This window comes from Haliaeetus albicilla, chromosome 11 (assembly GCF_947461875.1).
Source record: "Haliaeetus albicilla chromosome 11, bHalAlb1.1, whole genome shotgun sequence".
NCBI lineage: Eukaryota > Metazoa > Chordata > Aves > Accipitriformes > Accipitridae > Haliaeetus > Haliaeetus albicilla.
The window spans coordinates 33958304-33971101 of record NC_091493.1 but is presented as its reverse complement, the minus strand read 5'-3'; the positions used below and the strand labels follow the sequence as shown (position 1 = coordinate 33971101).

The 12798-nt window shown below is 35.3% G+C and overlaps 2 protein-coding genes across 2 annotated transcripts in view; one reads left to right on the top strand and one right to left on the bottom strand.

The window, feature by feature from the left end:
• Window positions 1-9194, top strand: part of PDZD8 (PDZ domain containing 8) — a 67050-nt gene extending 57856 nt beyond the window's left edge. Inside the window, exons 4-5 of the mRNA XM_069797073.1 lie at window positions 2030-2192; window positions 4559-9194. Coding sequence (XP_069653174.1) covers window positions 2030-2192; window positions 4559-6756 — 2361 coding nt within the window. The 3' untranslated portion in view covers window positions 6757-9194. The remainder of the gene's footprint in view (window positions 1-2029; window positions 2193-4558) is intronic.
• Window positions 9195-11112: 1918 nt separating this feature from the next.
• Window positions 11113-12798, bottom strand: part of SLC18A2 (solute carrier family 18 member A2) — a 31573-nt gene continuing 29887 nt past the window's right edge. The window contains exon 16 of the mRNA XM_069797072.1: window positions 11113-12726. Coding sequence (XP_069653173.1) covers window positions 12619-12726 — 108 coding nt within the window. The 3' untranslated portion in view covers window positions 11113-12618. The remainder of the gene's footprint in view (window positions 12727-12798) is intronic.

The following is a 12798-nucleotide window of genomic DNA, read 5'->3' as shown; positions in this document are numbered from 1 at the left end:
GTAATTCTTTTCTTTAAAAAAACATTTCTATTTTCTTCCACAGGTATTTCTAATACTTTTCGTTTCTTAACACTTAAGAGTTTATTATTTAGTTTTTTTAAATTTAATTATGTATCAGAGTTTGTTTGGTGTAAGTGGGATCTGCCTTAAAACCAAACCAAACCAAAACCCCTACCACAGTTGTTTGCGTGGGCAGCTATTTACTTGTTTGCATTATAGAAGAACCTTGAATCTTGGAACTGGAATTAAGTTTATATATGGTCTTGGTATTCTTACATTACGGGGTATTCACAATAGATGTTAAAGTTTGAGAGAAAATATTATCTTTAAGTGACTGCGGGAAATGCAGAAAATTAGTGACAAAGCTTAGAAAGTTAATGCAAGTCTGCTTCTTCAAACTCCATGTTGTTCTTAAGCAAACTGTTACATAGTGTAGCGTTTTTATTTCTATAAAGAACTGAAAAACAATTAAAAATCCAGGATGTGGTGCTATTAAGATTATAGGAGAGGAGTGAAAGCCATTCAGCCAAGGCGAGCGTCATGTACCAAAGTTAAGTGATCCACTTCATCTGTGGAAAGCCATTGTACACAACTAAGCAAACGAACACATTTCCAAAGAGGAGGATCAACTCCAGACAGTTCAAACATTGACAAATGAATAGAAACAAAGTAAATGCAGAAGGATGGAGGACAAGACTGTCTACCTAAACTCAGTAAATTGAAACCAAATAGAAAATTTCCTATGGAGGTTTTCTACAAACAATGTCTGTCTCTCTGTTCTTGGGAATCAAAAAAGCAAATTAAATTTCTGACCTTGGAGCTTAAACATAGATTGTAAGTTCCCCTTTCAAACAGACAGAGTATACTTCAGTGGAATGATAGTAGACAGTCATTTGAAACAGTCCAGAAGGAATGTGCTTTAAGGGGCGGGGAGGGGAGGGATTATATTTTTGAATTCATTAAGGACAGTCTTTATTAAGAAAAAAGTTGCCAAAGATATCAGACACTGAGGTGTGTAAACAATTGACCACTATCTAGATATATTCTTATATCAAATGGTATATACCATTATTTCTGAGGTTTGCCATAGAGTTGAAGTACTCAAATCTCAATTTTCCTATGATGGTTCCTTTGAAAGTCTTGTTCTAAATGATTAAGGCTGGAAAAAGATTTCCAAATTCTTGTGTTTGAATAGGGACTTACAAATTATAAGAGATCTGTGCATGAGTGTGGGATGAAACTCTACTACAGGCATTGCACCTCAGTCTTTTTTTTTTTTTTTTTTTTTACAGAATAAGGTATTTGAGATTATTGAATGAAATTTTATCTTGTGTTTACCTTGCAAGATAAATGAGGAAAATGTTCTGAGTCTTTGAAGAAACTTCTTAGGTTATTGTTAATTTAAATTTGTTCTAAATATGCTTTAGCAATATCTAAGTACATAATAGTTTTCTCATTCCAAACACCTTTTTGTATAGACCGCTGAAGAGCTACTCGTAGTAATATGTTTTATAACACAAATGTGGTATATTCAAAGTGATACCTAGATTGATTGTACAGTGCTACTTTTAACAAAACTTCTTCCCAATAAAATGGATAATGATGTTGTGTTTAGTTGTAGCTTTGTTAGAACTGGGACTTTTTGCAAGATGAGCCATGTATTGCCTTTCCTGCTGATTTGTATTTGCATAGATTAGCTCAGTTTTGTTATTAATTGTATATAAACTATTGAACAGATGTGTGCACACATACACTTATATATTTATTTTGCTGACAATTCCTTGCACTGCTCTCTAGTTTTGGCATATTTGGCTCTTCAGAACTGGTGTCATTTGGTTCCATCCAGAGTCTAAACTGGATTGGCAGGCAGTTAATCTATTATGTGATAACCTGCTTAATGAAGTCAATGAATGTCCTAATGTAATTTTTTTAATAATATTGGTTGTATAATTTTATTTAAGCTATCATTAGTAGTCATGAATCCTTGCAGTCAGCTTAATTGACATACTCTTAACTTCTTTCTCTCTAGGCAGAACTGGTGAAAGGGAATCTGCAAAGTGTTGGGCTCACGCTCCGCCTTGTGCAGTCCAAGGAAGAAGATGCAGGGCATGTTGTCATTGAAACTGTGACTCCAAACTCACCTGCTGCAGCTGCTGATCTACAGAGAGGAGACAGACTTCTAGCAATTGGCAGTGAGTAACATGTCAGCTTTCAAAATAAGTGTCATCTTGCAAACTAGGAGGACATGTCTGCATACAGTTCAACTAGACCACCTTTTGCAACAATTACAGTTATGCCTGGCACTCATAATAAATACATAAATGTTAGTTTTTACAGCCAGTTAAGGTTATCATTCACTTTATTCTTTTTTTTGCATATTTATTTACTCTTTGCTAGGTAAAAGCCAAAATAAAGTTGAATAAACATTTGAATGTAGTTATATTTTAACTGCTGTAATAGTGATGCTGTGAGGTTTTCTACTTAGTTTCTTCCAGTGATGTTATAAAATGTGCTTAGTTTACAAGGAAAACCATAACATTTTACATCCTAGGCCTGCATACTCAGCTTTGAACCTAAAGGTACTAAATAGAGTATGGAACAAGTAGTATAAACATATTTTTGACTAACAGAGTAATTGCCTGAAATGCCAAAATGACTCAAGAAGATCTGCTGAGTATTTGATAGTATTTTTATACTTTTAGTATCAATTTTTGTCAGCTCTGCCATGTGGGAGCCTAATTATTATTTAGAAATCTATTCTGAAGTTCTCATATTTGAAGACTTTGTCCAAATTGTAACTGGCAGATAAGTGCTGCATTGAGGCAAAAGTTACCCTTGACTTTTGTAGCGGAGGGCACTGTATTTTGGTGGTGGTTTTTTTAATAAAGATTCTATTGAAATGCCTGGGCATTATGAAGTGGATTGATACTAGTTTATATTCTACAGTTTTAAATTAGACCATCTCCAGATATAGCTTGAATGCTTCTGTTGTATATGGACCCTGTCACCAACAGAGAACTAGATCATAATCATAAACCATAATCAGAAACTGATCCTGGAAATCTTACTGCTTTAAACTTGAGAACTGGAGGGGACCTACAGAATATGGCAGTGGACAGAAGGACAAATAAACCATTAACAAGAACCGTGGGTAACCAACTTAGTGGAAGCAGCAGATAAGATCCTGTTCATCATCATTAAGAAATAATGCAATATTTTCTATTCTGCTGGATGTTGTGGGACTAAATAAAACATTACGGAGTAGGAATCATAAGTAGCTTAGTTTAAGCTTGTTTGGGCTTGTATACTGTCCAGGGATTTATAAAGACTAAAAAGGAGTGGGACTATCACTATATATTAATAACATTTTAGAAATAAATGTAGGTACCACTGATAAAATAGAATGTAAACTGAAATCACTCTAGGGGAAAAACGGTAAAAGAAATTCTGTTAGGGTTATATTGTGAATTTGGAGATTATCTCCATCATGTCATTGGTAGAGAAAGAAATGCAGAAAGAACTGCATAATTATGAGCTATATATAGTATCCCAGATATCCCTGCATGTGACAGCACACATGTTTCTTCTCCAAACATTAACTGTATAAATAAGAGGTAAAGTAATTTTATATTTGGTTCTGTTAAGTCATTAAGATACTGTAAAAGAGTTAGTGTGGTAACTATGAAGGTAGAACTTTATACACTTATGACATGAACTACTTAAACTCCCTGCTAGCACGGTTGCATTAATTTTTTTTTTTTTAAAGTTTTTACCTGAGGTTTTACAGACCAGACCTTAATGATTACAATGAGTTGTTGTGATTAGGTACTGCCCAAATCCCCATTGCATTGCTCCAGTGATTTAAAAGGATTTTGAGTTGCTTCAAACAGGCAATTGATGATTGCTCTAGAACAAGGGAAAAGTAATTTTCACATGACCCCCTACATGACTTTGTTTGGACTATGTGCTCATTAAGATATTTTAGCTTGCATATAATTTGTCAAATCTTACCACAGGTTGGAGATACTGTCAAATGGCTCTGAAAGTTCTGATAAGGGAGATGATTCAGTTCACTGTTCAGCCACACTGCAAATGTAGCATCGCGCCTGTATTTTGTTAACATATTGGAACTATTTTCTTTGTTAGCCTGCTTCTGTTTTAATTATGACTGTATTTAAAGATGCCCATCTCTTTTGAATCCTTTGTTACATGCCTGCTGCTGAAAAGTCCAAACTTGCAATAAGATTAAGGTTAAAAATGTTAGCATATAAAATCAGCATTACTCTACAAGATTACAGCATTAATAACAGACAGCAAACTGGAGTATTTATGTCAGTATCTTTTCCAGCTCCTGAAGTGATATATTTCTATGAATAAAATGGGAAGGATCTATCTGTTACATTTTAATTAAGTCAGTTATGACAGAAGAGCTTCCTCTGTTAGTGAGCAACAGTATTATTACCACTATTAAAGATCTAAATGTTTGTTGACTGGTTTTGGCCATTTAGCTTCTTATCATAATTAACATTTAACAATCTTTGTCTTTTTTTTTTAATAGGTGTTAAAATCACATCAACTGTCCAAGTGTTGAAGCTTATTAGACAGGCTGGGGACAGAGTTTTAGTCTTTTATGAAAGGCCTGTTGGGTATAATCAGCATGGTTCGGCGCTGCAGGATGGATTTGGACAACTGGAAGACACTGCTTTCTTGACACAGCCAGAAGATGACCAAGCTAGTTTATCAGCTGATGTTGATAACAGAGATTTTGATTCAGAATTTGAGGACTTAGCTTGTGAATCATCTGACCAAAAAGAAGATCTGCCAACAACTCCGAGTCCCAAACGTTCAGTAGTAATACTTGCTGCTAAACCACTTGGAACTATATCACCGATTCTGAATCGAAAACTACATTTAGGAAGTTATCAGACAACATCAAAAACGCAACAAAAAGATGGAGCTAAAGTGGCAATGCCCAAAACTGTGGAGGGTTCAGATGCATCACAGCTATCAGGTAAACAATCACAAGGATCCAGTATTAAGCCTCCTGTGCCACCTAGGCCACAAAGTAAGCCTATTTTGCCTACTACTGAAACTCAAAATCTGTTAGAAACTGGAGGTGTGTCTTCTGAAAAACCAGAAAGGCCACCTCCACCTACAAATAATGGAGATAAATGTACAGAGAAGGTAGTAAAGAATAATGATCAAATAGAAGACCCAGCGGTATCAAAAGTAATAACAGCACCAAAACAAGATACATTAAAAGATGGACTTTCAGAAAATGCACGTAGTTACAAAGATAGTGGAGATGATCATCAAACATGGGAATCGCCAGAAATTCCTTATAAAATCCGTCAAGGCCGATGGCCAAGGATGAGAACATCCTCCTGTCTATTTGAAGTAGAAGGATACCATAAGTACCTTAATGTTGCACTGTGGTGCAGAGACCCTTTCAAAGCAGGTGGGTTTATCTGCTTAGGATATGCAAGCATAAAACTTGAAGAAATTGCTTTAGATTGTATAGCTACATCCTCAATGGAATATATTAGAACATTTAAACTGGATGCTCCTACACCTAAAGCAGCAGTCACTAGAACAGCATTGCGGAATTTGACAACCCATAAGGGATTCAATGAAAAATTTTGTTATGGCGATGTGACTTTACATTTCAAATATTTAAAAGAAGGTGAAATAGATGATTCAAACTTTCTTCTGGAGAAGGAAAGGGAATGCCACTTGGAAGAAGAAGCTCGTGCACTTCAGAAAGAGGATCCTTACTTGGGACAAATTGTTCTTACGGAGAACAAGCATAACTTTCAAGATACTCAGTTTCAGAATCCAACTTGGTGTGATTACTGCAAAAAGAAAGTATGGACTAAAGCGGCTTCGCAGTGCATGCTCTGTGCTTATGTTTGCCATAAAAAATGTCAAGAAAAATGTCTAGCTGAGACACCCTTTTGTGTAGGAGCTGAGAAGCGACTTGATCGAACTGTGGGAGGTTGTAGAGCAGAAGGACAGGAAGCTCCCCAAGCTGCGTCCTCTCGCGTTGATTCAGAATCTAAATCTGTTAACAGAACTACAGGTTTGACGAGGCATATCATCAATACAAGCACCCGTTTGTTAAACCTTCGTCAAGTCCCCAAAGCTCGCCTTTCTGAGCAAGGAACAGAGGTGGTAGAACCTTCACCAAAGCACACACCGAACACTTCTGATAATGAAAGTAGCGATACTGAAATCAGTGGGCCAAGCAGTCCTTCAAAACGTGCAGCAGGTACTGGGATAAAGTTGGTCCGAAAGGAGGGTGGTCTAGACGACAGTGTCTTCATTGCCGTTAAAGAAATTGGACGTGATCTCTATAGAAGTTTACCCACAGAGGAGCGTTTTCAGAAATTAGAATTTATGTTGGATAAGCTGCAGAATGAAATAGACCAGGAGCTGGAAAATAATAATTCACTCGTTAAAGAAGAAAAAGAGACAACTGATGCAAGGAAAAAAGCCTTGATTTCTGCTGCGCTGGCTAAGTCGGGTGAAAGACTGCAGGCCCTTACGCTGCTGATGATCCACTACAGAGCAGGCATTGAGGATATAGAGTCTTTGGAGAACATGTCAATAGAGCGGCAGTCCAAAAGAGTGACTAAAGATTCAGAGGAACCCAATATAGCAGAAGAAATGGATAATGAAGATGTCAGCCTGACAGAGGCTCCAACATTCAACATCATATCAGAAGAACCAGTTGATCCACCTCAATCAGTAGACTGATATTTACATATTTAGCCTTTGAAGGAATGGACTAAAAGAATACTTTGCACTTAATTACAAACACACACCAATTAAATTAAAACACTGGTATAATGTACATGTCCTGCTTCTCCACAGTTGTTTGCCTGTGTAAGAGTACAGCTGATAATGGTTCTCCAGCTACAGCACCATCGTTTTGTTAAACTGGCTGGTTAAAACTACATTTTGGGGTTTATATTGGAAATTTATTTTTAATAACTTATTTTTATTTTTTCTAATTATGTAACCTTGCCATTTCACATTAATGTGTGTGGTGTCCTTAATGTATTACTTGCCCTCCCCTGCCCCCCCTTCTTTTTTTTTTTTTTTTTTTTTTTGAGCTAGTGTTTTCAACAGGAAACTGGCAGGATTTTCAAAATGTTTAGTTTCCATTGTATGATGAAAAAATAAGCTTGTTGCATGCCTAAGCTGATGACTGACACAGAAGTCACTGAGGGACCAGGCTTTAAAACGTTGATCACAGTTTTATTGTACATCTTCTAGGTAGTTGTGTATTTCTTTTGCCAAACATATCATGAAAGCAAACAAAAGTCTTTCATTTTGTCTGTTATTAGTATTTACTAAAGTTAATATTGCATATCATTTGTTTTCCATATTTTTAAGTACAGGAACTTTTCATAGTTTGTAATTAACATGAAATACAGTAATGCTAAAAAAAGTCATCCTTAGAACTTTGGGCTATTGTATCCTGATTGAATAATACTAGATATCAAAGTACATACCAGTATCTTGTAATAATTTTAATTGGGCATATTTTTGAGATGAGGCTGGTTGCCTTCCAGAACAAAATTATATGTTTAAGTATTGTTGTATTATCTGATAACCTGTTAAAGGAAAGTTGTTCTTCACAAGAGTTGGAGGTTTCATTGCATTCTATGAAAAAGCATGTAATGATGGTTTAAGTAATTTTAAAAAAATAATATTTTGCTGCAGACTTTATCATTTCAGAAAACTTAAGGTACAAAATACTTTACAAAATAGCTAAACATGTTCTCTCAACACTTTTGAGTAATCATATAGTGGTAAGTTGCATTCAGCTTCTCAGACAGAAGAGACAGTCTGAGCAGAATTATCACCTTTGTCCGAATAATGTCCTATACTGTATATAACATGTTTTATTTGAGTCAAAACAAGTGAGTCCAGTAGAGATGAGCAAGAATTTCAGCCAGCAGCTTTTGAAAAGAACTATCTGGTCTTGTGCTACGTGTAAACTGTGCATCTTAGCATCACCTGGCTAAGGCTGTTCTTATTTATTTCCTGTAAACATGTCTTTGTTTCATCTTCTGTGTATAGAAATGCCGTATAAAATATCATCTTTATTTTAGGTACTGTGTTAGGTACTGGTATCATTATCACTGGTAGTAGAAAAAAAAATGCCTTTGTGGAAATGGAGTTGAATCTAAGATGGTGAAATAACTGATTTAAATTTTCAGGCAGTCTGTAATGTACCTCTCCATTAAATTTGCTTCTCAGTTTATTTTGCGGTGGGCAAAATTAAGAAGCAATGGTTTTCACAGATGGAAGAGCATACTTGTTTTGTTTTTTTTTTTAGAAGTACAAAATGGTTACTTCCACTCATGCAACTACTTGCACTTCTTTGTGAGTTCTGGGCAGTTGATACTTATCTAGCTGATGTATGGAAAACACTATCCATGCTAAAATAGGCATGTGACACACCTGAAATTAAGCTTCAGCAAATAATCGCACAAAATTAGCTTCCCTTATTGACTAAAACTTATTTAACCTATACTTGCTTGAGATGCATATTAAGACTTCCCCACTCCATTTTCTCAGTGGCTTACCATTGGTGGTGATCTGCATTCAATCTCCATCAGTGTTTGCTCTTATGGACTACTATAGAGGTTTTCAAATATATCCAAGTACTTCATTTAAACCCTGGTACACATGAAGGAGCTGTGAAAACAATGCAAATACTGATTTCAAAAACACATTCGTGGTTTTAAATTGACTTGTGTGATACAGTGGGTAAGAAAAGCTGGATATAGTTTTCCTCGTATAGTATTGCTAATGATGATTGTAAGAGATAAATTAAACGTAGTGCAATATTTTTAAATATACCGAATGGGAAAAGGGCAAAATAGTTGTATTTTAGTGATAAGAAGGAAAGCATAAATTCCTACCTGGCATTAATTACAATAAACGGTGAGTCTTGAGGGGAAAATTGTAATACTACATTCCTGATGTAATCTTTGCTTCATGCTTGATTGTAAATAGCTGAAAATAAAGAATACCACAGAAAACAAGAATATCTTGACTTAATGATATCTGAATAGGTGGCAGCTGCACACATTTGCAGAAGATCTGCCTAATATGATTTTGTTGGCTATTATTTTATCATGAGAATAAGCTTTAATAAAATAGTTTTGCTAAATTATCAACTTCTTTGCATTGTGTTAATGTTTTTTAAACACTTGTATTGCAGCAGTTCATCATCTAAAGCCATTCCTTAAAGGAAAGATCTTTGGGAGAAAAACACACATTTTGCATTAAATAAAACTGCTGATTGCGGGATTAATTGGGCTTTTATGCATTCTTTCTATCTGCATATGCATTTATTTTTATTTACACAGTTTAATAGTAAACAGAGATTTCTTTTGAAAAGGTGATTCCAGTTGATTCTTTGTGTGGCTAGAGAATCTTCTAAAAAGGTAAGGATATTTGTGGGTCTTTTTTAAGACCTCCAGGCACTGCAGAAATTACAACTGAATGGAAGTATTGGTGATAGTGACTACAACCAAAGTTACATAAGGGGGAAAAATGGTCTGAGAAAAATTCTTCTGACTTGCCCTGTCCTTCAGAAAATGTTAAGGGATAATAACTAAACAAATCCTTACTGTTTACTAGCTCACTTTTATCTAATCAGTTTTTCCTTGTAATTCCCTATCCTTGGCATTTTTCCTTCAACTTCGAAATAAAACATGTATGGAAGTTTACAACTACAGGGGAGGACTAAGTAGTAGAAGCAAATGAACTAAGTGACTTTATCACACTTAAATTGACACAGATCACAATACACAAATATGAAAGAACCCAAATTATTCCAGGACAGAATGGGGGTGGGGGGTGTATTTTCTGTGACTAAAGTTACTTCCTGACTGTCAGCAAAAAAGGTTTGATTACTTACTCCTCCAAAAATACAAAATGCAGAACAACTCCTAAATATCTGTTTTTAGGGGAAAAGGTGGCATAGAGAGCCCAAACGTGGTTGTCTGTGTGCCTCTTAATTCTTTCTCTAACTTCTGGTGGACCAGGAGCGGAGCAAAAGCCTGGGGGAGCCAGGCTGAGCTGTGGGGGGTCTGCTGAGCAAACCCTGGTAAGATGCTGGTCTGTGAGGAATGTGATCAATTCATCTGTCCTTGGGCCTCCTTCTCGTACTCGTTCTGCATTGCAGATTAATGTGAACTCTTCCTTAATTTTGATGTGCTCGCAAGTACAAAACCAAGCCATGAAGTAAGCCATTCTATGCTTTTTTAAAAAAAAAAAAAAAAAAAGTAAGTTGCTATGTTTGCATTACTTTTATACTTGTGAATTTAAGCAATACTTTAGTTACTCTAGCTGGCAAGTAAGTGAACATGTCCTGTGATAATTTAGAATTCTGACATTGGTATATTGGTTTCAAATTTAATTGGATTAACAATTTGATGTTGACCAAAAGAGTTCAATGAAGCTAAGTAAAATAACTTATCTGGGGGCAAAGTTTCAAGTATCCAAATGATGTACAACATTAAAATCTGAACTTAATGTAAATAATCATCAACCCGCACAACTGTTACTTATTCAGTGGCAGTGAAGTAGTCAACACATGACAGAATCTTGGTTTATGCTGTATTAATGTCTCTCTCCAAACACCTCTCAGCCTTGAAGGAAGGATTTCCATCTGTTACATACTCAAAAGAATGCAATTGAAAATATACCACTACAAAAATCGGTAAGTGGATTTTTCAAATCAACCATAGGACGTATTGCTTGGCCTTCCACACTATTTAAGCCTCTTACGATGTTTTCTCAGAATCCTCACCCTTATTTAAAGAACATACGGGGGTGTCCCCTGGTACTGCACATTTTGGCCTTATCGATTTCCCAAAAGGTTAAATCTCAGACCAGCAGCCATGTGACAATGATTGTAGAAGCTATCGTGGTTACTTAAACAAGTTGCATGTATTTGTAACCTAGAGTGAAAATGTTTGTCCTGAGTTACAAACGGACTAGAAATGAGGAGTGCTTTCCCACAACCTGAACTATTTGTCGGCTTTTTCCCTGTGCCCTAGTATACAGTAAAACACAATACAGAAGGCAAATCATGAGGGGGATGATTTTTTTTTATTATTTTTACTTTATTACAATAGATCATGTACTTCTTTCAGGTAACTTTATTTTAACATGATCTGAATGTATATTGACAAAGCAATACTTGAAGTTTGATCCACTATATTTTTTATATTTTCTGACCATAGTATATACGCTTTACAAAACTATATGTAAACATAGTATCTATGCTGCAGTACATAAAACATCTGCAATTACATGAAAGAAGGCACATAAAGATTTTAATTTTACAAATGAAAAGATACAACACAGTTGATAAGGACATCAGGATTATTTTAAAATGCTTTCTTTCAAAGTCTGATTTTTCTCAGTGCAGATAGGAACTGCCTAATACAGTCCTTTACCTATATTAGACTCTGTCCCCAAATGTTAAGAGATATTGGCAACAAACTGGTCATTTTTTTCATTATTTTTAGCAAAGGTGATATTTTAGCTCATTTTTTTAAAAAAAAAAAGTATATTGAACTTCTAGATGTGTATGCAAATGCATGTAAAATAGTTTTTTTTGTTTGAACTGCTTAAGTTATCAGCTTAACTTTCAGTACATGCTAAGACTAAATACTGTGATACTGCAGCTTTTCTTAACCAGTCATTTAAGATGCATCTAAAATAAAGTTATGTTAAAAATAAAAGGTTCAAAAGATAGAAATATAAAAAGTATCTTCATGCTGTCCTTATTCCCTTTAAGGGAAAGAAACAGTGCACATTCAGACCTACTTGTTTACCCAGTGTTGTGTGTTTCAGGAGCTTGATATTGCACAACTAGTTAACTAATTAAAACTTCATTAAATAGTACTGACTAACAGCAATACACTCATCTGTTTAAAACGCTATTTTCCCCAACATTCCATGAGTGGTTCAAGGAGAGCGTGTTTTTTTAAACTGGCAAAGAAGTTGTGCCTTTTATTTTACTAATGTATGACCTAATGTTGATCAAAAAAGTGGCAGCAATGTCCACGCTCTGACTTCCAGCCTTCAGCTCCTCTCAATGTACTTACAAGGGTACAGTTTAAAAGGAGGCAAATTGGATAGGTTTTCTTTGAGCTTTGCTTTTTTTTTTCCTTCCAATTAAGTAAGAAAGACCCAAGCTCTTGACAGTAACTCATAACTCCAAACAAAATACGAAATACTGTATGTCAAGGAGTTGACTTTAAAAAACAAATAGTTAAAATTCACATGTTTATATGCATTTGTACTACACATTTAATAAAAAATATAGTGTAATATTCAATAAAATTAAATACACAAAATAAAGATTAGCACTATACAAATCCTCTATAAAAGCTCCCCCCCCCCCCCCCCCATAAGGCAGTTAGCAGTCTGCTTTATAACCATGGGCGATGGATAATATACCTTTGGCTTTTTTGACCATTTCACTATTAAACATACAGTACAACTAAAACCTATTTCTGGATGAGATGTTTCACATGAAACACTGCATTTTGTACACCAAAATATGTTATATGGCTTTTCATGTTATTCATCACTTTCATATTCTTCTTCATCACCTATGGGGTAGGACTGGATGTTGTTCTGGGTGTACATTTTTGTTTTCACGGGACAATTGTGATCCATGAGTATTGCCTAAAAGAAAATGGAATATGAATATTAGCACTTCTGCTTAGCATCCAGGTGAGGTCTGTGGCTGACTCTACC